General features: G+C 54.5%; 2 protein-coding genes across 13 annotated transcripts in view; one reads left to right on the top strand and one right to left on the bottom strand.

Annotated features, from left to right (window-relative positions):
* Nucleotides 1-12,724, top strand: part of IFT38 (intraflagellar transport 38) — a 57,143-nt gene extending 44,419 nt beyond the window's left edge. Inside the window, exons 10-13 of one of the 3 annotated variants that reach the window (XM_021540788.3) lie at nt 2,280-2,384; nt 10,137-10,192; nt 11,880-11,921; nt 12,219-12,724. In XM_021540788.3, the coding sequence (XP_021396463.2) occupies nt 2,280-2,384; nt 10,137-10,192; nt 11,880-11,921; nt 12,219-12,374 (359 nt within the window). In that variant the 3' untranslated portion in view covers nt 12,375-12,724. Of the gene's footprint in view, nt 1-2,279; nt 2,385-10,136; nt 10,193-11,284; nt 11,718-11,879; nt 11,922-12,218 lie in introns of those variants that run through there. The other 2 variants (XM_021540789.3, XM_085592487.1) reach the window with 2 other exon arrangements.
* Nucleotides 2,305-24,263, bottom strand: part of NLRC3 (NLR family CARD domain containing 3) — a 29,145-nt gene continuing 7,186 nt past the window's right edge. Inside the window, exons 3-19 of one of the 10 annotated variants that reach the window (XM_085592482.1) lie at nt 21,714-23,457; nt 21,119-21,205; nt 20,357-20,440; nt 20,008-20,091; nt 19,532-19,615; nt 19,341-19,424; nt 18,826-18,909; nt 18,047-18,130; nt 17,539-17,622; nt 17,354-17,437; nt 17,017-17,100; nt 16,286-16,369; nt 16,095-16,178; nt 15,804-15,887; nt 15,576-15,659; nt 11,235-11,334; nt 5,108-6,230 (exon numbers count right to left, since the gene is read on the bottom strand). In XM_085592482.1, coding sequence (XP_085448608.1) covers nt 6,210-6,230; nt 11,235-11,334; nt 15,576-15,659; nt 15,804-15,887; nt 16,095-16,178; nt 16,286-16,369; nt 17,017-17,100; nt 17,354-17,437; nt 17,539-17,622; nt 18,047-18,130; nt 18,826-18,909; nt 19,341-19,424; nt 19,532-19,615; nt 20,008-20,091; nt 20,357-20,440; nt 21,119-21,205; nt 21,714-23,457 — 3,044 coding nt within the window. In that variant the 3' untranslated portion in view covers nt 5,108-6,209. Of the gene's footprint in view, nt 2,446-5,107; nt 6,231-11,047; nt 11,335-13,501; nt 14,671-15,575; nt 15,660-15,803; nt 15,888-16,094; nt 16,179-16,285; nt 16,370-17,016; nt 17,101-17,353; nt 17,474-17,538; nt 17,623-18,046; nt 18,131-18,825; nt 18,910-19,340; nt 19,425-19,531; nt 19,616-20,007; nt 20,092-20,356; nt 20,441-21,118; nt 21,206-21,713; nt 23,458-24,263 lie in introns of those variants that run through there. The other 9 variants (XM_085592478.1, XM_085592483.1, XM_085592479.1 and 6 more) reach the window with 9 other exon arrangements.

Genomic DNA, 24,263 nt, shown 5'->3' with positions numbered 1-24,263 from the left:
TGAGCTGTCATTTCTTATGAATACCAAGAATATTTTGGTGAAAGCTGGGCACAGAGGGTGTAGAGTGTGGAACCCTGCCTAGGACAGGTCACACTGGGCTGGACTGGTGTTTAATTTAATCCTGATAGGAAGCCTATACTCAGCTTCTCTTTCTCTTGTGTATTTGGATAATTTTTTAGCACTGTGCTCTGGTTCTGTGTCCTTGGGATTTAGGCTCAGCACAGTTCAGCTCAGCTGGTCACTCAGATTGTACATGGGCAGAGCTGGGCTTGGAGATAGCAGCCCTTGGGCTGGACTGCAGCAGTGGATTTGGTTTTGGGGAATGAAAAAGCTGCTTCATGTCTTTTCAGGAGAGAGCAGGAGGCTTGGAGGCAGGAACTTTGATATTGCTGAATTTGCAGCTGTCACTTCTCTGAGCCTCTGGCATGAGTTCACTGCAGTGATGCTCCGAGCTGGGCTCTGTGCTCCAGGATTGCAGCCAGGCTGGTCAAGGAAAACCTAAACTCGTGCCATGGATCCATAACAGGATTTATTTCAAAGTCACAACTCAGCAGGAAAACTGCTGGACTGTGGTTATTGGGAAGGAATTGTTCCCTGGGAGGGTGGGCAGGCCCTGGCACAGGGTGCCCAGAGCAGCTGTGGCTGCCCCTGGATCCCTGGCAGTGCCCAAGGCCAGGCTGGACGGGGTTTGGGGCACCCTGGGACAGTGGAAGGTGTCCCTGGATATGGCAGGGGTGGAACAAAACGGGCTTTGAGGTCTGATCCCAGCCCGACCATTCCATGACATGCTGGGATTTCAGGTGATGCATTTTTATTCTCATTTGGCTTGAATCCAGGCTTTTTAAAGGCACAGGGGAGAATTTCTTCCCCATATCCCACCCAACCCTGCCCAGCTGGCAGCTCATGCTCAGGAGATCCCAGACAAGAGCAGGAAGCACAAATGGGCATGGAACGGGAAAGCTTTGGCCAAGTAATCAGTGGGCTCCCTGCAGCATCCTCAGCTCCTGGCAGTGCTGCTGCCTAACAGGAATGACAAAGCATGAAAGAGAGAAATTGCTGCTAAAAATAAAATAAATAACCAAGTGAGAAGGAAAAAAAACCCCACAAAATAAGAATGAGGGCATTTTAGTAGAAGTAAGAGCCATCACAGTTATGATAAGTTTATTCTTTAATATATTGAGCACAAACTTCAGTCCTTTCTAAGCTCCACGTGGCTCCTCCCAAGGAGTTTGCCCATGCCAGGCTGAACAAAACCTCAGTTTCCTAAATGCCAGGCAAACAGAAACAGCATCCAGGTCACACAGCAGTGAGTGATTCCCTCACCTGCCAAAGAAGAAAGTGCAAATAGAAATTGTAGCTAACTCTGCTGGAGCCTTTTAATCTTACCAGGCTGGCAGATACTTCCCTTGCCATTATTATTTTCTCATTAACTTAATATTGCAGTGAAAAAGGGATGGAAAAACATCTAATATTTGTATATTGTCAGATAATTAAATACTGCCAAGATGTGTCAGCTCATTACTAATCCTAATTAAAGTAGTTATTTCCATTTTCAGTTTGGACATGTGTGTAATTAAATGTACCTGGGAAAGAATTGCCTATTTTCTCTAAATAATCAGCAGCAAATGTTGCTGTGCTGGGTCCTCCCATGAGGTCCTGTTGGGTTTGTCCTGGCACTGGACTGGCAACTCTGCTTTGGATGGGGAGAAGGAAACAAGGGCAGATGATGAAAATATCTGAAGAAGTTCCTGGTCTTTGGAAGCTTCCCTGTCTCTCCAGCATTTTGGGTTTGGCTGGAGCTGCATTCCTGCATCTGGGGATGTGGAACTGTGCTCATATAGAATTAAATGAAAGGCAAATAGTCCAAGGATATGTGTTTTGACATTGCTGGTGTTAGGGTAAAACCAGAATAATAAACACACACTTCCCAAATGCTTTTCAAAGAGTTTTATCTTTCAGTCACTTGCTGAAGTAGCACCTTCTCTTCATGCCCAGAGGGGACATTTAAACAGCACCTTTATGCCACAGCCTGGGATTGTCCCAAGGCTCTTGTTTCCAGTGAGTGCTGCTTTGGCTCTCCCATGCTGAAGGATTTCTCCTTGGGATGTGGATATTGGCCATTCCCTGGGCTGTCCTGCAGAGCCAGTGCTCTCTGCAGGAATTCTCAATTCCTCAGCTTGAGCAAAGGTAGAACTGCTGCTATCTCCTGTATCCAGCTGCTGCTCTGGGCTGGGCGTTGCTTTGGGTGATATTAATCAGCTGGCTTTGTTTTTAACCAGGTAATGATGACTCTGACATAGAAATCCAGGAGGATGAAGGATCTGACAGCGAGGGGGATTTGCAGATCACGAGGCACCGCATCAGCACAGAAACTCTCCTGCCAGGTATCCCAACCCCTCCTGAGCTGCCTTGAGCCACAAGGATGTCCTGGAATTACCTGAGTAGCTGCAAATGTAAGAAGCCTCTGTCACCCTTCAGGACATTGGCACTGCTCAGCTCTCAGGAGCTGCAGGAGGATTAAAGCCCTGTGGAAAAAACAATGCTTCCAGGGGAGCAAATGCAGGATTATTTACTGGGGAAAAAATGACTGTGTGGGGAAAATCCTGCCTTGGTATTGCCTTCCACATTCCCAAAGCCGTTCTGCACAAAGCCTTAGGGAGGCAATAACATTTCTCATTGCAAAGCATTTATTTCCCTGTAGCAAAGCATTTATTTCCCTGTAGCTGTTGGCACCTGTTTCAGCTGGGAAACCTTCAGTGAGTCAGTAAAGCCACCTGCACTGCCTTGGCACAGGTGGAGCACACCTGAACTGCTGGTCCAGGGAGGGATTTGAGCCTTCTGTCCTTCTGTCCTTCTCTCCTGCTTCCTGGGGAGTGCAACTGCAACTGCTGCTCCCACTGCTCACAGGCAGCTCCGAGGAACTGCTGTGTGAGTCTGTGAGAGGGAAATGTTCTGCTTAGTCTGGAGTCAAGCACAGCCAGGAAATCAGGGCAGTTCTTTTTGTGAGCAGTGAGGGATTCTGAGCTGTCAGCACAAACCTCTCTGGGATCTGGAGGAAGTGCCTGTGTGGGGGTTTCATGTGCCACCACTCCTGCTGGAAGCTGTTCCTTAGATAAACTGCAGACATGGGGGTTTTGTGAGGGGAATTCTGCTTTGACTGAGACCAGAGAAAGAAGCTGATACTCTCCAGTCAGTGTCATTCAAGCATTTTAATCCTCCCTTCCTTTGTTTTTCTTGAAAATTGAAAAGTGCTAGAAACACTGATAATCTCTAAGGAATATTTTACATTGGCATTTCTCAAGGAAAGGTTTGTACACAGGTTTTGGAGCTTTGGAAGGGACCCTGTAGCTGTCTGTGATGCTTCATCTCAGAGAACACCATAACCTGAGTCCCTGCTGCTCTTAATAGCAATTTTAGAGTTTTACTCTATAAACGTTGTAGATTTTGCTGCCAATAGATTTTTTTTTTTCTAGGAAGAGCTTTGTTATCATTAATTACCCTTAATGGAAACTCAATATTATTTCATCAGACTTCAAGACCTGAGATTAATGTCAGAAGCAGCAGCTTCTTTAGAAAACCAGGGCTGAATGTTTGCTATTAAACACACCACAGATCTGGTGTTCTTCAGCAATTTGCATTTAAAATACACTTAATGATCAAGGCAGTATAACAAGAACATTATTTCTATTAATTACTGCTTTTTTCCTTGACTTAATTTAAGATATTTCAATCACTTTCATTTGAAGCTTTGTGTTTTCTTGCGTGGTGATGCTGCTGAGCCACGTTTGCTCTCAAGCTGAGGAGAAAGGACCCATTGTGCTCAGTCCCTGTGGCTGCTGGGCTGCACTTTTATATCTTTTTTACATTCTAATTTACATATTTTACATTTCTAATTCCCAGGCTGTCAGTGCTGGGAGATAAGGCTTCCTCCCTCTCTCTGTGGTGGGCAGATATTCCAGTGTGTTTTGCCATTATAGAGGCAAGATTCTCAGGGAGAGATAATCCCTCTTTTTAGGCCACTTGGTATAATTGAGAAAAATCAGCACACTCACCCTCAAGAACCTTTTTACCAGCCCTGTATAGATACAGCGAAATTCAAACTAAATGCAGGCTTGACAATATTGCTCCTGGTTTTATTCTTTCAGCCAATTAAAAGACTTGAAGTTATAGAATTTGGTTTCCCATGGAGCAGCAAGGAGGGGGCTGGGGGAGACTTGTGTGGTGCAGAGAGAAAATCACCCCCTTCCCCACGAGCAGAACAGGAGCAGCTGAAGAAAGAAGCTGGAATGGGCTCTGGAGCTTTAACTGCAGTGCTGCTGGGCCAGCACACATGGCAAAAGCTGCATTAGGGAAGCAGGAAGGGCTCTGATCCAGGAGGGAGCAGGGAGGTGAGAGCTCATGGTGGGGGAGCAGGGGCTGAGCTGCAGGTGCTGCCTGTGAGCCTGGAAACTGCAGCTGCTTCCCTGTCACAATATCACAGGAAAGTCCCTTCCTTAGGGGGCTTGTTGTAGTAAACCCATGTGTCACTGATCATTTGGTTTTGTAGCTTAGAGAACACACTGATTTATCACAGAATCACACAGTGCTTTGGGTGGGAAGGGCCTTAAAGTTCATCTCATTCCACCCCTGCCATGTCCAGGGACACCTTCCACTGTCCCAGGCTGCTGCAAACCCCATTCCACCTGACCTTGGACACTGCCAGGGATCCAGGGGCAGCCACAGCTGCTCTGGGCACCCTGTGCCAGGGCCTGCCCACCCTCACAGGGAACAATTCCTAATTCCCAATATCCCATCCATCCCTGCCCTCTGGCAGTGGGAGCCATTCCCTGTGTCCTGTCCCTCCATCCCTTGTCCCCAGTCCCTCTCCAGCTCTCCTGGAGCCCCTTTAGGCCCTGGCAGGGGCTCTGAGCTCTCCCTGGAGCCTTCTCCTCTCCAGATGAGCACCCCCAGCTCTGCCAACCTGGCTCCAGAACAGAGGGACTCCAGCCCTGGGGACAGCTCCATGGGCTCCTCTCCCAGCAGTTCCACATCCTTCCTGTGCTGGAGATGCCAGAGCTGGAGGCAGTCTGGTGTCTACATTTTAATTTTAGCATTGTCAGTGTGAATAAAATTTCACATCCATTTTTATTCTATCTGGCAATAGATATTTGAGGCTCTGACAAATACAATGGACTTCCCTGAATTTGTGGTGGCACTTGCAGTAAGACTCGTGTTTTGTCAGAGAGCCAAAGGTAAAGAAATTCTTCCAGCATTGAAAGTCTTAACCATCTGCAGTGTAGAGAAACCAATAGGGTCTGAAAGAGGCCCTAGATGAGTTGTTTGCAGCAGGATGGTAGTTCTTGTGCAGCTGGGATGGACCTTGGGGTAAAGGATGCACAGCCTTGTCCTGGGAATGCAGAATCATCCTGGGGGTGCTGGGTCAGCCACAGCATCCAGCCAGCCTGGCTGACAGAAAATGTCTGGGGAAGCACGTGGGAACTTCCTCAGGTTCTCTGCTGCTCTCAGAATGTTTCAGCCCCATCACTCGTGGCTTGCACTGATTTAAGCTTACCCTCAGTATATTTATTTTCTCCTAAGAACCTGTTCAGGCTCCCCTTGAACTAAATAGATTTTTGTCACCCACACAATCAGAAGTGACAGATTTTTGAGGTGATGTTATGATTCCATGTGCAGTCCATCTTTTCAAGTCACTTGGACCAGAGTCCTGAATGAGTGGCATCATGAGGACCTTTCCCCTCCCAGAGGTGGCAGACTGGGACACACTGTGCTGGTGACAAGGCAGTGCTGCTGAGTGAAGCTGAAATAGTCCATCCCTGTGGAGCTGTGCCTGGAAATCACCTTCTATTCCACACTGCCAGGGTGTTTCAGCTCCTGTGAACCATTCCTTCCCGTGCTGTAGCTCATTTCCTTTTATAACATTGGTGTTAAGGGCTGGTTTTGTCCTGCCCAGACCTCAGAGACCATTTCACTACTGAGACAGGAACAACTTCAGCCCCATTTGATCTTTAATGTAAGAAGAAATCTTTATAAAACCCTGTTTTTTTAGCAGCCAATCAGTCCAAAGTCACACAGTGAGAGCAGCTCTCTTGGAGCCCCTTTCCTTGGCAGAGCTGGTGGATCAGGGTGTTAATGATGTGCTGGCAGAGAGGGCACTTGCTGCTGAGTGCCTGTGGCATCCTGCATGCTGGGGGAAGGCTGCAGAGCCTGAGTTATCCCTCATTTTTTTGGTCCTGTAGGGAAAAGGAGAGTTTTGACATGCAAATCTTCTCAGGTGAGCCTCCACAGTCCTGATCCCAACCCTTCCACACTGCAGGCAGGCTGAAAAGCAGGAAAGTCCTGTTCTCAGTGGGAATTGTCACTCTGCTTGTGGAATTTCTCTCTCCAGCTTGTGGCCATGTTCAGATTTCTGCTGTGGAATTTCTAGAGTGTTTTCCTTCCCTCTCAACCTCCCCCAGGTGTGGGCCATCCCATCATCAGACCTAGTGAAGAAGGAGGGGAGGCTGTAGGTCTGAAATGGTGGGAACAGCTCCCTCACCTCCAAGCAGATTTCCTTTTCAGGGAGGTGTAAGAAATAACCTGGAGTGTGCTCCCCCATGCTGCAGCTGTGCTGTGCTTCATGAGTCCCTGGATTTTGGCAGTGCCTGGAAAATGCTGCTGGGATCAGGGTCTTGGACTAAGGGAGGGAGGGGATTGCTCTGCTCTGCCCTGGTGTGGCCTCACCTCAGATCTGGGGCAGTTGTGGGTGCCACAATACCAGAAGGATCCCAAGCTGTTGGAGAGTGCCCAAAGGAGGGACGTGGGCATGGGGAAGGGTCTGAGGAGCAGCTGAGGGCACCTGGATTGTTCAGCTGGAGAAGGAGACTGAGGGCAGAGCTCAGGGGGGGCTGCAGCTCCTCCTGAGGGGCAGCTCCAATCTCTGGGATGGGGAATGGCTGGAGCTGTGCCAGGGCAGAATCAGGCTGGATTTTGGGAAAGGTTCTTCCCCCAGAGGGTGCTGGGCACTGCCCAGGCTCCCCAGGGAATGGGCACAGCCCCGAGGCTGCCAAATTCCAGGAGTGTCTGGACAGTGCTCAGGCACAGGGTGGGATTGTTGGGGTGTCTGTGCAGGGCCAGGGGTGAGACTGGATCGTCTTTGGGGGATATTCAGGATCATCTTTCAGGATATTCAATCAGGCTGTGATTGAGAGCACAGTGCCCAAAGGACAACAGTTCAGAAGGATCAGGCAGAAGGTTCATCCCATTTTTCTGTGTGGGGAAGGGAATGTGGTGCAGAGGGAAGAGAGGTGTCTTCTGAGAGCTCATGCTGTGAATTCCCATTAAGCACTGGAGACTGACTGCAGATCTCCAGACTGGGAGCAAAATGTGTCAGCTCCAAATCCACCTGGCCCCCTCCAGGCTGTCTCAGGCTGTGTGTCACTCCTTGCTGTGACACACGGGGTTAACCTGTACCCACTGCTGGGTGAGGAGCTGGAAATCATCCCAGCCCTGTGGCTCCATCCTGGGTAGCTGCACAGGTTGGTACCATGGGGAGCATCACACAGAGGGAAAACTGCAGCAGCTTCCAGGCTCCAGATCAGGGATGCACGTTGCCTTCTGCTCTCTGAGGGCTCGGTGCCTACAAACCGTGGCCATGCACAGGGAGAAGATTTGATTCCAAAGGTGCAGTGAATCACAGCCTGTTCATTACCAGCATCTTCCCTAATTACTGCTCTGTACAGCCTGTCCCAGCTGGATTCACATTATCTGGAAGGAAGCACCACAGGCCCTCTCCTCTTGGCAGCTGTGTGAGCCAGCTGAACTGAGCCAGGAAGCCAAGTGACAACATCCCCAGCTCTCCCTGTGCCATGCAGGTGTCCTCTGTTCCCTGCCTGCCCCCAGTACACACAGGAACACACCAGGGCCTTTCCCCACACAGGAAAACGGGGGGTTTATGGTCTGGGAGTGAAAATAATGCTCCATGGAAAATCTGATTTCTTTCCTCTTTACAGTGTAGTGCTCAAGTGAAATCCCAGCCCCTCTGCATCCTGGGGTCTCTCCTGGGAGTGTCCCAGGGTTTGCTGCAGGACCTAACCCTACTGATCCCACAGTTGCTGGTTCAGAGAGGTGCTCCTGGCTTAGACAATGAAGGATCCAAGTCCAGGCAGTAGCAGATGCTGGAGTTCCTCCATGTCTGAGCAGTTATGTGTCCACAGGATGTCTGCACTGCTCCCACTGAGGGAGGAGCAGCATCCTCACACCCCCTGTGAGCATTCTCTAAGCTCTTCCCATGGCATTTTGAACTTTCCTATTTCACCAGCTCTCCTCATCTGATATCTTGATTCTCTTTTATATTCAGAATCTCTCTCTGTTTTGTCTTATTTTAGGAGTTCCCTGCAGCTTTCTCCTTTTAGAGGTAGTAATTCCCAATTTTACATTTTATGTTGAGCCTTCTACAGAGTAAAATTGCAGTTAAACTCAAGAGTCACTTGCAGGTTGGGCAAAAATGGGGTTCTGTTGTCATCTAAGGATGTCAGGTGTAATCACCTCCAAATTTATATGATTTAGTGTAGCATAAATTAGAGCAAAAGTCTCCAAAACCTGAAGACAGATCAATCCAGAAATCTTTTAATTCCATCTCCATTTCCTCTGTTATCAGCAACTGCTGCATACAGGCCACTGCTTTTTATATGAAGACATAAAATCCTTTTAATGATCTGCCTTGATACAGCAAGGGGTTTTTGGTGAGCTGTGGATGAGTTAGGCAGCTTTTTCCTACCACTAACTAAGCTCAAACTGCGTGGGACAAAGGGGACCTGTTGTCTTTTGTGCTTTGGGAAGTAGAAAAAAGAGGTTTGCCAGGGTATATTTTAAAGCTGCCTTGTTTTCATGCTGAAAACAGCACAGATTGGATTGTTCTAGATTGGAACACTCCATATTTGGCATGGAGGGAGCTGTGATGGCAGGAAATGAACAGATGGTGGGATGGGATGGACACAGCGGGGCTGGGAATAGGATCCAGTGTTGAGGGGGTTGTGTGGCTGCAGCAGCAGGGCTGAGGCACCCAGGCAGCCCCCAGGAGCTTCTCCCTGCTCACAGCTCTGCTCTCCCCATTCCCAACATTCCCTCCCCAGCAAAGGGCACCTGCTGACATCTGCCATGGCCTCTGGGCAGCCGAAGCCAGCCAGCAGGCACACTGTGTGCTCCCCTCTGTGAGCTCCCTGCAGATCCCCACCTCCCTCTTCAGCCTCACACAGCTCACTCCCATCAGGGAATTCTTGAGGTTTGCCTGGGTTTCCTGTGAGATTCAGTCCATCCTGGAATATCAGAATGGGTCTGAACTCTCTAAAGGAGAAAGAGTTCACCCACATGGGAAAACCAGGATTTTGTTCTCTGCGTACCAAAGAAGAGGAAGGAATGTGTCAGTTCATGGATTTTTTGGGTTGGAAGGACCTCTCAGGATGATCTAGAGCAGCCTCTCTGCTCTAACAGGAGGTTTGAGCTGCTTGTCCAGGAACACATCCAGTTTCTTTTGAGTATCTCCATGGATGGAGACTCCTAAATTTCTCTTAGCAGCTGTGTTCCAGTGTTCGACTGCCCTCACATAATAAAAGGTTTCTTTGTTCAGATACAGTTTCCTATTTCTTAATGTGTCTATTACCTCTTGTCCTGCCAGAACCATCATGCTGGAATAGCTCTGGAAATAGCACCCTGACTAGAATCACAGAATCATTAATGTTGGAGAAAAACTCCAAGATTATTAAGTCAAATGTTAATTACTGTCAGCCCTACTCTCTCCTACCCTGTCCTGAGCAATGAGGCTTAACGAGGAGGGGGTGACTGCATTAATTGGGATCTCATCTTCTCACTGAGGGATGCACCATGAGCTTTACCCTTCCTCCTCCCTCCCTATACCACCAGCCAGGTTTGAGGGGGATTCTCTGTGCTCCTGTGACCACCAGCCAGGTTTGAGGGGGATTCTCTGTGCTCCTCTGACCACCAGCTGGGTTTGAGGGGGATTCTCTGTGCTCCTGTGACCACCAGCCAGGTTTGAGGGGGATTCTCTGTGCTCCTCTGACCACCAGCTGGGTTTGAGGGGCATTCTCTGTGCTCCTGTGACCACCAGCCAGGTTTGATGGGGATTCTCTTTGCTCCTGCAGGAAGAGCTGGCACACGGATCGTGGGGTCAATGCAAGGTGGAGACACGGAGGAAGATGTGAGTAACCATCTCATGTGTCTGCAGAGCTCTGACAGGGCTTTAGATGCCAGCCCTCTCCTCAGCTGGAGGGACACCTTTTTACCTGCTGAATCCTCACACCCCAGGCCTGATTTTTCCCTCCTTTCAAATGGCTGACACCTTTCCTCAGCACAGACATGTATTTCCTTATCTTTCCTTTGTTCTTGGAGTCTGTGTGCCCCATGTGCTTTCACCCCACCCGGCAGTGCAGAATCAGTGGCACACAGGCTGCAGGAATGCTCTTGTGAGCTTTGGGGCAGATTTCTGGGAAGAGGGACCAGTGCAGTGCAGCTGGAGTTAAACACATGGACCTAAATCCCCTTCTTTGCTCTAAAGGCACTCCTTGGAGTCCTGTCCATGGTCCATTCTGGCAGCATCAGTCCTCTGGAGGATGGGGCAGGGATGAGAGCAGGACTGTGAGCTGTGCCCTTGGGATTCCAGCTGCCCCAGAGCTCCTGGCCTTGCTCTTGGTTGTGGTTTTCACATGAGTGGGCAGTGTAAAAGGCACACACAGGTTTGCACAGGAGGGTCTTGCTCTGTGTCTGTGCCCAGCCTTTGGCATCCGTGGGCAGCCTTTCTGTGCCTCTGGGCACACCTGAGTGGCCACATCTGCACCAGGAAGCTGAAGCCAGTTGCTGGATGTGGTTGGCATTTGCAGTTTGCTCTCCCCAGCATCCCAAAAAGCTGCTGCCATCCCAGGAGCAGTGGGGCTGTTCTCTCCAGGTGATGTTGGAACACTATTTTGGAGAGGGCTAGGGACTAGTACATCTGTGGTGGCTGTGGGTTTGTGTTGGAGCCTGTGCTGGTGTAAATTCCCAGTGTAGTGGAACCTTGTTGTCTCAATCCAGCAGACAACCCTCAAGGAGGGGAGTTCAGACATTTCTGGGAATCCAAAACAGTTTGAGGTGGAAGGGACTTTAAAACCCACCTTGTTCCACCCACTAGACCAGGTTGCTCTGAGCCCCATCCAACCTGACTTAATTCAGGGGTGGGGCAGCCACAGCCTTTGGGGCACCATCACCTTGTGTCTTGGAGGGGAACTGGCAGTCCATGCTCTTCTCTTTGCTCCAGGATGGGTGTGGTGAAAGCTGGTGGTACCTCCTGGACATCCAGACCTGTTTCTGGGAAGGGCAGAGTGCTGTGCTGTGGGTGATGTTGTCACTTCAGTCCCAGTGCTGCCTGATTGTCCTTGGCCACGTTAATGACAGATTTGGATGGTCACCCTGTGTGATTTCTGTTCCCTTTGGACTTCCCTGCTGGCAGCTCTGTCCCTGCTGGCACAGCTCCAGCACATCCAGGGATGCAAAGCCAAGTCCTGCAGCCTGTGACTCCCCTCAGCTGCAGCCACTGCAGTTGTCTCATGGCTCTGCCCTCTGACTGCAGCTTCTCAGAGCTCAGGGATCTTTGCAGGCCTCTGTGTGTCCCAGCTCAGGGAATGAAACCAGTGAGGCTGCTTTGAGCCCCTCCAGGAATTCATGGAGTTTGGAAGAGCCAGCGGCATGTGCCCAGCCTCTGTCACCTGCTGCTGTGGCACAGACACCTGAGCTGTGCCTGCCTTTGCTGCCTTCTCCCTTGCTCCCAGCATGGGTACTTTCTGTTCTCTTTTATGTTCTTGAACTTTTTTTCCTGCTCTGCCTCTCGTGTTCCTCCACTCTGGCTCTCCAAGGGGACCCCAGCTCCGGCGCGGCCAGGCCAGAGCAAGGCTCAGGTGGGTTCCTCTCCTGGGGTTCCTCTCCTGGGGTTCATTCTCTTCACTTCCCCTCCATTCTGTGGGCTCACAGGAGCTGTCACCTGAATGTTAAACACCCTGACAAGCTTTTAATAGCCCAGAGGCAGCAGAAGTCGGGGAATTTGTGTTCACCAGCCCCGTGGGGTGGGGAAGGAGGTCTGCAATGCATTGGGAGTGCAGGGGAAGCCAGCGCTGCCATCCCTGACTTTGGGCTGGCAAAGAGGCCTGGCCATGGCACAGCTGAGCTGGTCATGGACTCCTGTTCCTGTCCTGCAGGACGACTCAGGGGATAGTGAGATTGACCTGGATGAAGATGAAGATGAGGAGGAGGAGGATGATCTGGAAGACGACAGCATGGAAATCTCCCCAGGCAAATCCAGTCTCCGAGTCAGGAAGCCAGAGCCACTGGAGCAAAGTGATAATGACTTCTGACCCTTCAGTAGCAGGAGACCTCTTGAAGCACAAACCTTGGAGAGGCCAGGAGCTAATACCCAGCTGTCTGAAAAGTGAGTGTCACTGTGAATTCAGGAGTTGGTAAATAATGTTCATTAAACCCGAAAATTAAACTTGGATTGCCAGGTTTGTGAATCTCAAAGCATGAGCAGTTTATCCATAATGAGAATCACAGTAATGTGCATTTATTTCCATAATTGCACTAAACTGGCTCTTGTGCACTGCAGTGCCAGAAGCTTCACTCCAGTGAGCATCGTATCCTGATTTCCCTGCATTTTATTATGTCCAAATAGATTTCTTTGGCTTAATAAAACTTGATAAAAAGCTGCTCTGGGAATGCATCTCAATTGGTTTTAAATCTGGCTTAAATCTATTTATCCTAAACACATCCTTTACTTAATCAAGGGCTGGTGTGCACAAAGAGCAGCAGCAGGTAGACTGAAGGAGTGGAGCTAAAAATGGAGACATCTCCAGGAAGAGCTCAGAGCCCCTTCCAGGGCCTAAAGGGGCTCCAGGAGAGCTGGAGAGGGGCTGGGGACAAGGGATGGAGGGACAGGACACAGGGAATGGCTCCCACTGCCAGAGGGCAGGGATGGATGGGATATTGGGCAGGATATTGGTGAGGCCCTGGCACAGGGTGCCCAGAGCTGCTGGGCTGCCCCTGGATCCCTGGCAGTGCCCAAGGCCAGGCTGGACAGGGCTTGGAGGAATAGTGAAAGGTGACCTTGCCCATGGCAGGGGTGCAAATGGATGGACTTTGAGAATCCTTCCAACCCAAACCTGGGATGATCTGACCGCTGAGACCATCCCAGTCTCTCATTCTGGGCTGCAGTTTTGGGTCACAGTTTATTTCCTGGACTGCAGGCCCAGTGGAAAAGTGACTCCACACCTGGTGTGCACAGAGGCAGAGCCTCTCTGTCCAGGCAGCAGTGCCACCTAGCCTCCAGCACAGCCAGCAGGCATTGGGCAAAGCCATGCTGCTGTTGCAGCTGCTCGTGCCAGGCAGCAGCAGCACCCTGTGCCAGTGACCTGAGCTTTCAGCCCAGGCAGGCAGCACAGCCCATCCAAATGTCCTGCAGTGCAAGAGCGAGGCTGCACGAGGCATCTTCTCATCCAGCAACCAATTTATTCCCAAGCATTTCCATCTCCAGACCTCAGCCCGGTGTTCTGGGATCAGCCCCCAGCTCCCTGCAGCAGCCCCTGGCTGCCCTGAGTGTGGCAGCGTGTCCTGGCTGGGGACAGGGGACAGTGGCTTCAGGGGGCTCCGAGGGTTCACAGTTTGGCTGCTGGGTCACCTGCAAAGCTGGCATCTCTGGAGAGCCACTGGGTCTCTGTCACACACAGGGCACCATCTTAGCTCTCCTAGTCAAAAGGTGACCTGCTAGGGACAGACCCTGCAGCTGGGACATGGGGAGGACATCCCAAAGTCACAGAACACCAGTGACAGCAGCAGGAGATCCAAGAGCTCCAGCCTGAAACTGTGAGGCAGGAGTTTGAGCTGAGGCAGTTCTGGCATAGCACCAAGATGTACTGGAGACATCCCACCCTCGGGCAGTGCAGTTCCTCTTACATTCCCCTTTTACTCCTCCATTTTCCTGAGGACTCCTTATTTCCCAAGGTCTTTCTAGATGGTTCCACTCCTATGCCTTGGATTACCTCTCTCTTTGATAGAAAACACTCCAGGTGTGTCTGGGCAGCACCAATCTATTACTGAGAGCATGGCACCAGCAGGACCTGCTGGAAGTGCCCAGGTCCACAGGATCACTCCCACCTGAGCAAGGCAGCAGCAAATATCTCGTGTCCATCTGCGATTTCAAGGGGAGCCTGCAGAACTGGGCTGTTTGTAGCCAGGGGTGACAAAGCACAGGAGGAGTTGGCTGCCACCAGCAGGTAAATCCCCACAAAAACAAGGTCTGGCATGTGGCATCTGCCCCTCCTTGCTCCTTTTTTGCATTTCCCCATTCCCTGAAGCTCCCCCAGGGCCTGGATGAACCCAGACGTGGGCACACACATCCCTCAGCTTTCAACGTGAGTCTTGACCCTCCTGCACTCCTGATCCGACACCCTCGGTCCTCCTGGGCCGTGCCAGGAGCTCAGGAGCTTTCCTTGCCCCAGTTCCCATCCCTGAGCTGGGCACCAAGGAGCTCCCTGCAGCCCCCCAGGCCAGGGGCAGCCCCGGGTCCCTCAGACGTCCACGACGCAGTCGGGCGAGTTGCTCCGGATGGTGTCCGAGATCATCTTGGCTCCCGACTGCCCGATGCGGTTCCCCTGCAGGCTGGGGGGGACAGGGAGCTCAGGTTGGGCCACGAGGCAGGGCAGGATCCTTGGTGGGGACAGGAGACGTTGCCCAGCTCTGCACCAGCATCCGGCAGCCCCTGTGCCCACCCCGCTCCATGCGGGACCCTGACAAGGGAACTGTGCTTTGAGAGCCCTGGGGCAGCCAAGGGAGGAGCTGGAGACAGCCCTGGACAGCTGGAGGGGCTGAGCCCCTTCTCCCCTGCTTTTGGAGAGTATTTGTCTTTTGACAAATATTTTTGAGGTGGTTCTTTGGCCCAGAGGCATCCCTGGAGGGGATGAGCTGCAGCCACTGCAGTTGTCTCATGGCTCTGCCCTCTGACTGCAGCTTCTCAGAGCTCAGGGATCTTTGCAGGCCTCTGTGTGTCCCAGCTCAGGGAATGAAACCAGTGAGGCTGCTTTGAGCCCCTCCAGGAATTCATGGAGTTTGGAAGAGCCAGCGGCATGTGCCCAGCCTCTGTCACCTGCTGCTGTGGCACAGACACCTGAGCTGTGCCTGCCTTTGCTGCCTTCTCCCCTGCTCCCAGCCTGGGTACTTTCTGTTCTCTTTTATGTTCTTGAACTTTTTTTCCTGCTCTGCCTCTCATGTTCCTCCACTCTGGCTCTCCAAGGGGACCCCAGCTACTTCTCCCCTGGTTTTGGAGAGTATTTCCCTTTTGACAAATACTTTTGAAGTGGTTCTTTGCCCCAGAGGCATCCCTGGCAGGGAGCTGAGGGGTCTGGAGCTGTGTGGGGGTAGTGGCTGCCATGTCAGGAGGAGCACGGGATGCCCCTGCCCCACGGGGCAGCCAGCAACAGGCAGGACTGGCAGTGGGGAAGGTCCCTGGCTGGTTCCCGTGGTCTCCCCCATCCCTGCCTTTCCCACCCGCTGCAGCAGCCGCTTACTTGACGTAGGTGAGGCCGTGGTTGCCCTTCAGGGCCGTGGCGATGCAGATGGCTCCGTCCATGCCCAGGCAGTTTTCCTGCAGGCTGCGGGAGGCAGGAGGGTCAGCGGGAGGGAATGCACGCACTGGGCATTGGGGAGAGCCACCTGCTCAGGGTTTGCCCTTCTGAGAACCACTGGGCTTGGCCATCCCCCTGCCATTCCTGAGGGGGCCTGGGCAGGCTGCTCACCCGAGCCGGCGGAGGCTGCGGTTCACCTTCAGCGCGCTGGCCACGGCCTTGGCCCCCGCCGGGCCCAGACAGTTTCCCCGCAGGCTGCAAACAAAGGAGCAGTGAGGAAGGACAGCCCGGGGTGGCCCCAAACGGGAGGAGGGCGAGAAGTGACGGCACCCAGCAAGCCCAGGGCCAGGTCTGGGACATCACCAGCAAGGGCACGAGCGGTGCTGAGCCCAGGGCCAGGCTCAGGCGCCCTAGGGATCAGTGGCACAGCCCTGGGCACTGGTGGCCCCACGGAGCACTTACTCCAGGATCTGCAGGCTCTTGTTGACCATCAAGGCTTCTGCCAGGGCTTGGGCACCGGCCGCGCCAACTGAAGCCGCTTGCAGGCTGCAAGGGAACGGGGACCTTCAGCACTAGCCCTGAGGTGGCCATGGTGTGTTAATTAGGGTAATTAGGCTGTGACAGCAGGGCCCTGCTGCAGCCTGGATACGCACTGCAGATCTGCCAGCGTGGTGTTGACCTTCAGGGCAGCGGAGAGCGCGGCCATTCCCTCGTCGCCGATGGCGTTCTCCTGCAGGCTGCGACAGAAGGGCTGTGTGTGCCCGAGGCCGGGCAGCCAGGGGCAGGGACAGGGCCAGCACAGGGCCCAGCACTCCCAAATGCCTTGGGAGGGCTCCTGGGCCACAAGGCATTTAAAGCATCCCCAGCCAGGGACACGCAATGGGGACACAGGAGATTTCCAGTGCCTAAAGGGGTTCCAGGAGAGCTGGAGAGGGACTTGGGATAAGGGTTTGCAGAGATTCATTGCAAGATGTGGCTGAATGAATATTGTCCCACAGGGAGAAAGATAAAGACAGAAGTTCCCCACAGCTGGAGGAGGGACCAAAGCTGCTTTCAGCATCTCAGAGCACTTGTGGGAACAACCAGGCACAAGGACAAGGGGTTGCAGCACAAGAGGGAATGGCTTCCCACTGCCGGAGGGCAGGGATAGATGATGGATGCTGGGAAGAATGAGGTGGGAGGGCCCTGGCATAGGTTGCCCAGAGAAGCTGTGGCTGCCCCTGGATCCCTGCAAGGGTCCAAGGCCCGACTAGACACTGGGGCTTGGAGCAGCCTGGGGCAGTGGAAGTTGTCCCTGGACATGGCAGGGGTGGCACTGGTTGGGCTTTAAGGGCCCTGCCCATCTGCCAGGGCCCAGGACACATCCACCCGTGTCCCCACTCACTCGAGGCTGGCCAGGCTGCTGTTGGACTGTAGTGCTTGTGCCAGGGCCGTGGCTGCTTTGGCCTGGATGAAGTTCCACTGCAAGCTGCAAACAGGAGAAAATGAGAGGTGAAGCCTTGGGCTGTGAGCGTGGCCTGATCCAGCCAGGCTCCACACCCACCCAGGGATGTGCAAGACCCCGTGGGTCCATCCAGGATGTCACAGCACACCTCCCTTGGAGGGTGGCCCAGGGGTGCCATGTCACAGCCTGGAGGGGCTGAGGAGCAGCGTCCCTGCCCACGTGCATGCAAGGGCCCTCAGAGCCAGGCAGGGTTTGAGGCTGCCCAGGGGACACTCACTGCAGGGACGTCAGGGCCCGGTTCTCTCCGATGGCCAAGGCGATGGCCTTGCCCCCGTCCTCGTGCAGCAGGTTGGCCGCCAAGCTGGAGGGACAGAGGACTCGGGTCACACAGGAGAAGCTGAGGACAGCTCCAGGGACAGCACGGGGTGCTCTGGGTGCCCTCCTGGGGCCCATGGGACTTACTCCAGCTTCCTGAGGGTGCTGTTGCTCCGCAGGGCACGGGCGATGGCGGGGCCCCCCTCCTTGCTGATGGAGTTCTCCCGGAGGCTGGGAAAAAACACGGGGCTGGGAGCAGCAGCCATGGCAGGCCTGGACCAGCTGCTCCCCCAGGGCCTCCTTCGCCTCCTGCTCTGGGGCTGAGGCCACCAGCCCAGCAGAATAGTTTGTCTGAGACCATCAGCTCCTGCAGCTCCATTTCCTGTGTTTCCTCTGGGCACTGGTGGCCCATCAGGGCTTTTTGCCAGCCTCCCACCCCCGCTGCCATCCTGTCATTCCACGATGTGGCTGAATGAATATTGTCCCAAAGGGAGAAAGATGAAGACAGAAGTTCCTCACAGCTGGAGGAGGGACCAAAGCTGCTTTCAGCATCTCAGAGCACTTGGAAACAACCAGGTACGAGCCCAGGCTGCTGAAAAGCTCCCAGGTGCCAGCAGCAGCTTTGGGGCAGGGTGGCTGCAGGACTGTCACTCACTTGAGGCTGAGGAGTCCCTTGTTGGAGCAGAGAGCTGCTGTCAGTGCCGTGACCCCTGCGCTGCTGATGGAGTTGCTCTGGAGACTGAGACAAACAGGGAAGGGGTGAGGATGGGCCAGTCTTGGCATCACAGCTGGGCTGCAGGGTCAGCTCTGGGGTGAGGGAGCCAAGGCAGAGGGACCAGCCCTGGGAGCAGCCAGGGCAGGATCAGCCATTCCTGCTGAGCACAGCCCCAGCAAGCAGGGGGGACAGGGCTTGCCAGGACTTTGGGGCACCCTTGTCCCCACTGGACACTGTGGCTGCTGGCTCAGCTGGGCACGTGGCTCCCATGGGTTTGGGATCCTTGTCACAGGGACACAACCAGGGCATAGCCACTCAGCAGGAGCCACCAGCCCTCCTCTCCTGGGGCTGTTCCCGTGGGGAGTGAAGGTGGCACCGTTCCAGCCTGACTCTGCCAGGCCCCAGCCCATTACCTCCCTCCTTAGCCAATTCCCATCACTTCTGAGAGAGAGAACACCCAAAGCTACTGATTTCCTCCAAGCCAGAATAAAAAGTCATCACTGGGTTTTGGGATTCATTCTGTCAGTGCCCCTTGGTGCAGGCAGGGCCAGCCCAGCTGCTGCTGGAGCTGCCACATCATCTTCCAGCCTGAACACCCAGGGAATGTGGAGTGGGACAGACATGGGGAGGGGCTGAGGGCTTGAGGGGTGGCAGATTTTGCTGGAAGGAGGAGGCTGAGCTCTGTTGTCAAGGAGTCCAGGCACGGAGCGGGAACTTACTCAAGGCTTTGCAGGCTGTGGTTCACCCTCAGAGCTTCAGCCAAGGCAATGGAGCCGTCGTCTCCCACCGAGTTGCTTGAGAGTCTGAGACAGAGGAGGAAGCTTGGAACTGCCAGCAAGGGATTCACCTCCCCCAGGCCCTTCCTGCTGCAGCAGCGAGCATGAACTCACTGCCACCTCAGCTCCCACCTACGTGCACCTCTGTCTCATGGCTGGTTTGAGCTGGAATAGCTTTTAATGTTTTCTCAGGGCTTGGAGCTCCTCTGCTTCCCTCTGCCAGAGGGGAGAAAACTTCTCCTTTCTTTATGTGGCTCCCTGCATCCCAGGAGGTACAGAGAGCATCTGCACAGGGCTGCTCCAAGGCTCTGCTCTCTCCGTCCACACCAGCCCCGCTGGGCAGAGCCAGCAGCATCCCTCCTGCCTGCCACAGGGGCTGCCCTTTTCCTGCCACTCCTGCCCACAGATGCCAGGAGACGTGGCTCTGGCCCTGCCCTCCCTCCCCCATGCCTGCTCACATCAGCTCCCTCAGGCTGCAGTTCTGCTTCAGCGCCTCCGCGATTTTCCGGGTGCCCTGGGCTCCGATGGCATTTTTCTGCAGGCTGCAAAAGTCAGGAAGGCACCTGTGAATGGCAGCTGCCACGTCCCCAAAGGTGGCACCCGCCCTGCTGGGTGGCTGGAGGGGGGATGCCACGTCCAGGTCACTCACTGCAGGGTCACCAGCCTGTGGTTGGTCAGCAGGGCCTCGGCCAGGAAGGTGGCCCCGTCCTCCTTGATGGAGTTGTGCTGGAGGCTGTGGGACACAGCAGTGAAACCATGGATGGATGCTCCCACAGCAGGGCCAGGGCATCCCTGGCCAGGAGTCTCCTTCCCTCCTCTCCCATGGGATGTTCCTTCTTCCATCAAACAGCACCCTGGGAGCTCCCATGCACAGACAGGACCTCGACCTGGAGCACAGCCCCAACCCCTCCCTTGGCTGCCCAAGAGGCAGGAGAATCCCAGCTGTGTGCCCAGGGCTGCCCAGTGCCCGGCTCTGTGCCAGCTGCACCCGCGCTCGCTGCCCCGCACAACTGACCAGGGGCTGACCCCATGGGCGGCCCTTGGAGCTTGGGAAAACCCCAGTGGGACAGAAGAGGGATGGAAAGGAGATCTGCTCCAGGGCATGCTCCAGAGGTTGAGACTTACTTCAGGGAGAGCAGGATTTGGTTTTTTTTCAGGGCATCAGCCAGGGCTTTGGCTCCGGCGGGGCCGATGGAGTTGCTCCGCAGGCTGGGATGGGACAGGCAGAAAAGCCAAGGTCAGAAAAGCCAAGGTTAGCAAAGCCAGACTGGCACAGGCCCAGTTTAAGCCAGATGCCTCCACATGGCACTGCTGAGGTGGGACATCAGGCCAGCAGCTCGTGGTGGTGGGTTTAGGGGCTGGAGACCTCCCCAGCTCAGTCAGGCTGGGTGGGATCCAGCCCCACCGTGGGCAGGGGATGGTTCCCAGAGGGAATGTGGGCACCACGGGAGCTGGGCAAGGGGGGAACACTTACTCCAGCACCGTCAGGCTCCTGTTCACCAGCAGCGACCTGGCCAGAGCCTTGGCTCCCTTGTTGCTGATCTGATTTTCTGCCAAGCTGCCCAGCAAAAGGAAAATTGTGTGTTTTTCCAGAGGAGAAAGAGACTGGCACAGACCCTGGCATGTCCCAGGACGCAGCTGGGATGGGTGAGCAGAGAAAAGCCATGGGGAGCATTTGGTTCCTGGTACAACCAAAGTGATGGATGTTCTCCTGGGGTGGACACCAGGCAGGGACTGCAAGGACACAGTTTCTGGATATAAAATTCACTTGTGTCTTATAAAGGAGCTCAGATGGCAGCATGGGGAACCCTGTGCAGCCTTGAGGAAGAGGGGAAGGTGGGGAAAGTGGGAATCCATCTGTCTGGGATGAGGCACCTCCCTGTGTGGGGGTCAGGAGCCTGTCCCCACCATGCAGCAGGTGTCCATGCAGAGCCTCGAGTGTCCAGCCATCTGCTGTCACCTTGGGAAGTGGTTTGTTAGGATAACCCCTGGATTTGTTGACATTTTTTTTAGGAACAGTGAGGAGGCAGCAGTTCCAGGAAGATTGGGCAAGTCAGCTCTGGGGTAAGGTCGCTGTGCCTGGTGCAGGGGATCGTGTGGGGCTGTCCTTGTCGTTAGACACCCTGGGGAGCCAGTGGGAGACACATTCCTGGGGGACCCTCACCCTGGTTTTGCAGTGCCCCCAGCTCCACGTTGCATCCCCAGGACATCCCATCTGCCCTGGGCCAGGTCCTACCTGAGCCTCTGGATCTGGCAGTCCTTCCCACTCAGCACACTGCCCAGCAGCTCCATCACATCATCTTTAAACTGGTTATTGTCCAGCCTGCAGGACACACAAGGAAAGAGCAAGAGCAAGGGTTTGGGGAAAGGATGATCCTCCTACGACATCTGCCTGTCCCACGTGGAGAAGCTCAAGGACAGAAGCAGAGCTGACCCAGTGCCACCCCCAGGGCAGCTCTCTGCAGGTGGACCAGGTCTGGGGAGTCCCACTGAGATTGTGAGTCACGGGGGAGAGAGAACTCTTTGCTGCCTCCCATACTTAAAACGGGGAACAGGTTTAAACTAAAAGAGGAGAGATTTAGATTAGAATTTACGATTAAATTCTTCCCTGTGAGAGTCCCTGGCACAGGGTGCCCAGAGCAGCTGTGGCTGCCCCTGGATCCCTGGCAGTGTCCAAGGCCAGGTTGGATGGGGCTTGGAGCAGCCTGGGACAGTGGAAGGTGTCCCTGTCCATGGCAGAGGGTGGAACTGAATGGGCTTTCCCAAAGCAATCTGTGATTCCACAGTCACAGCCTGGCATTCTCCTTACCCCTGGTGCAACCAGGACTCACCGGAGGCTGTGGCAGAAGAGGAGCTGGCAGAGCAGGCTCTTACAGACATTGTAGGTGAGGCAGTTGGAGAGGTTGGTCTCCTCCAGGCAGACGTCAGAGACCTGCAGGAGATAAGCCAGGGCAGAGCAGTTCATGGGGGTGAGCATCCCGGCCAAGCTCCCGCTCCTCATGGCCTCCTCCACGGCCTTGGCGGTGTCCGTGTGCTGCAGCTCCTGCAGGCAGCGCATGGCGTTGACGGCGCGCCAGGAGACGGCGTGGTCGGCGTTGAGGCAGCCCTGCAGGACGCCGATGGCCTGGCTCCTGAGCCCGCCCTGCTCGTCCTTCGCCAGCAGCCACCCCGACAGCAGCCCGTTCACCTGCGGGGACAGGAGCCCCGAGAGGAAGCGGATGAAGATGTCCAGCTGCCTGTCCTCGGCCTGCAGCGCCCTCTGAACGGCGCTCCTGAAGTGGCTGAGGAAGCCCAGCTTGGGCCAGGACATGCCGCTCTCCGCGAAGAGGTCGAAGATGGCCCGCTTGGCCGTCGTGTAGTAATAAAGAGCTGCCAGGAACTCCTGGGTGGTTAAGTGGGAGAAGTAGTAGGCTGTGGAGGCCTGCATGTCCTCCTTGAGCAGGAGGCGGGTGGAGAGGCAGCTGTGCAGCAGGGAGAGGTCGATGCCGTAGGCCTTCATGTCCTGCTCGTAGAACACGTGTTTCCTCCGGAGCAGCCCGTAGAAGGCCAGCCTGCCCAGGCTGCTCACCAGCTTCTTGCTGGTGTTCACAGCCTGCTCAATCCTGAGGGTTTCTCTCGGCTTTTCCAGCCACTCACCACTCAGAGCCATTTTGAAATAATAGGAGAAGATTTCTGACAGGGTCCTGGGGACCACAGTTGCTTCTTGGGATTGGTCGCCGCTACGTTTTAGGAAATAAGCGATCGAGGAGCCAGAAATCCAGCAAAAACCAGGAATGGTGCACAGGACGTGGAGCGACCTGTTAGCTCTGATGTGCTGCAGGACTTGGCTGGACAGATCTCGGTTGTCCGGGAACATCTGCTCCAAGAAGTCCTTCATCTCTGCAGCCCCAAACCCTCGGATTTCCGTCATGCGGTCCACCAGCCCGCCGGGAATCTGCCCGGCCGCCGCCGGCCGCGACGTGACCCACACAGAGGCCTCCTGCAGCAGGTTTCCCCTTATAATGTTGGTGATCAGGTTGTCCACTTGGATCTCTTTTTTGGGATCGGTGCAAACCACCGCGTTGGAAAAATCCAAGGGGGTCTTGAACTCATCCAGGCCGTCGAGGATGAGCAGGGTCCGGGCGGCCCCGGCCGCGATGCAGCCGGGCTCGGTGATGTGGGGGAAAGCCAAGCAGATGAGGCGCTCAGCAGAGAGCTTCTCGTAGGTGTTGAGCTCCCGGAAGGTGAGGGGCAGCACAAACATGATGTCCCTGTTGATCTCGCCCTTTGCCCAGCTGCAGACAAACAGCTTCACCAGAGTGCTCTTGCCAATCCCGGCCACGCCGATGGTGACACAGATGCGAGGGGGGATGCTGACTTTGGAGAGAGGCAGGAACAGCTTCTCCAGGGGGATGGTCTTGGACACGCTCGGCAGGCCTTTGGTGGTCTCAACCTGCAGGATGTCGTGCTCCTTCTGCTGGATGTCGGTCAGGCCTTCCACCAGCAGCAGGTTGGTGAGGCGCTGCAGGGCTCCTGTCTCCAGGCCGTTCCCACAGGAGCTCTGCAGGCTCTCCAGGTGCTTCTGCACCCTGGGTTCTGCACAGAGACATGAAAACGGGTGAGGAGGAAGAGGAGGAACCACAAAGGCAAATGGCAGAATCTGCTTCACTTTTCTGCCATTCCCATGCAGAGGGAAACCTCATGGAGCCCTTACATCCTGGTGGGAAGGGATGGTGGGGCTCAGAGGGCACCAATAGGCCTGAAGGGCCCTGATCAGCCTCACAGTCAGTCCAGGAGCCCATTTAAGCTCAGCCCTGGGCCTTCAGCCTCAGCTAAAGCTATGTTGTGGGAGCTGTTGTATGTGCATCGCTCTGCCCTTGCCTGGTGGCCACTGGGCTGTGTCTGAACCTGGTTGCCCTTGCTGGGCCTGACCCTGACCTCCTGACTGACTTCCCAACTTGAATTCATTCCTGCCTCATTGCCACGGACTCTCTGATGAACTGGACTCTTGGCTGAACCTGGTGGCCACCTCTGGACCTGTCCTGTTCACCTGGCTCAGGTATCACAGTGAAATGAAACCCCCAGTAAAGGCTGGACAAGCAGGGGATGATGGTGTGAGAGATTTGGAGCAGACATCAGCCGAGGTTGGAGCCTTCCAGCCAGGAGGGAAACCAGGGAAAGCTCTCCTGGCAAGAGGGCTGCAGAGACAGCCCAAAGCTGGGGCAGCCACCAGCACACGGGGTCAGGGTGAGCCATCCTTTTCCTGTTCCCAGCCTGGTGCTGGGACTGCCTGGTGTCACCTGGACACTGAGGACATTAAAAACGCCTCAGTTGCCCAGAGAGGCGTGCAAAGGGCAGCGAGGGACCTGCAGGAAAGTCCCTCAGACCTGGCAGAGAGCCCC

This window comes from Lonchura striata, chromosome 14 (assembly GCF_050655825.1).
Source record: "Lonchura striata isolate lonStrDom1 chromosome 14, ASM5065582v1, whole genome shotgun sequence".
Taxonomy (NCBI): domain Eukaryota; kingdom Metazoa; phylum Chordata; class Aves; order Passeriformes; family Estrildidae; genus Lonchura; species Lonchura striata.
Note: the sequence above shows the minus strand (reverse complement) of the source record. Positions and strands in the feature narration are given on the sequence as shown.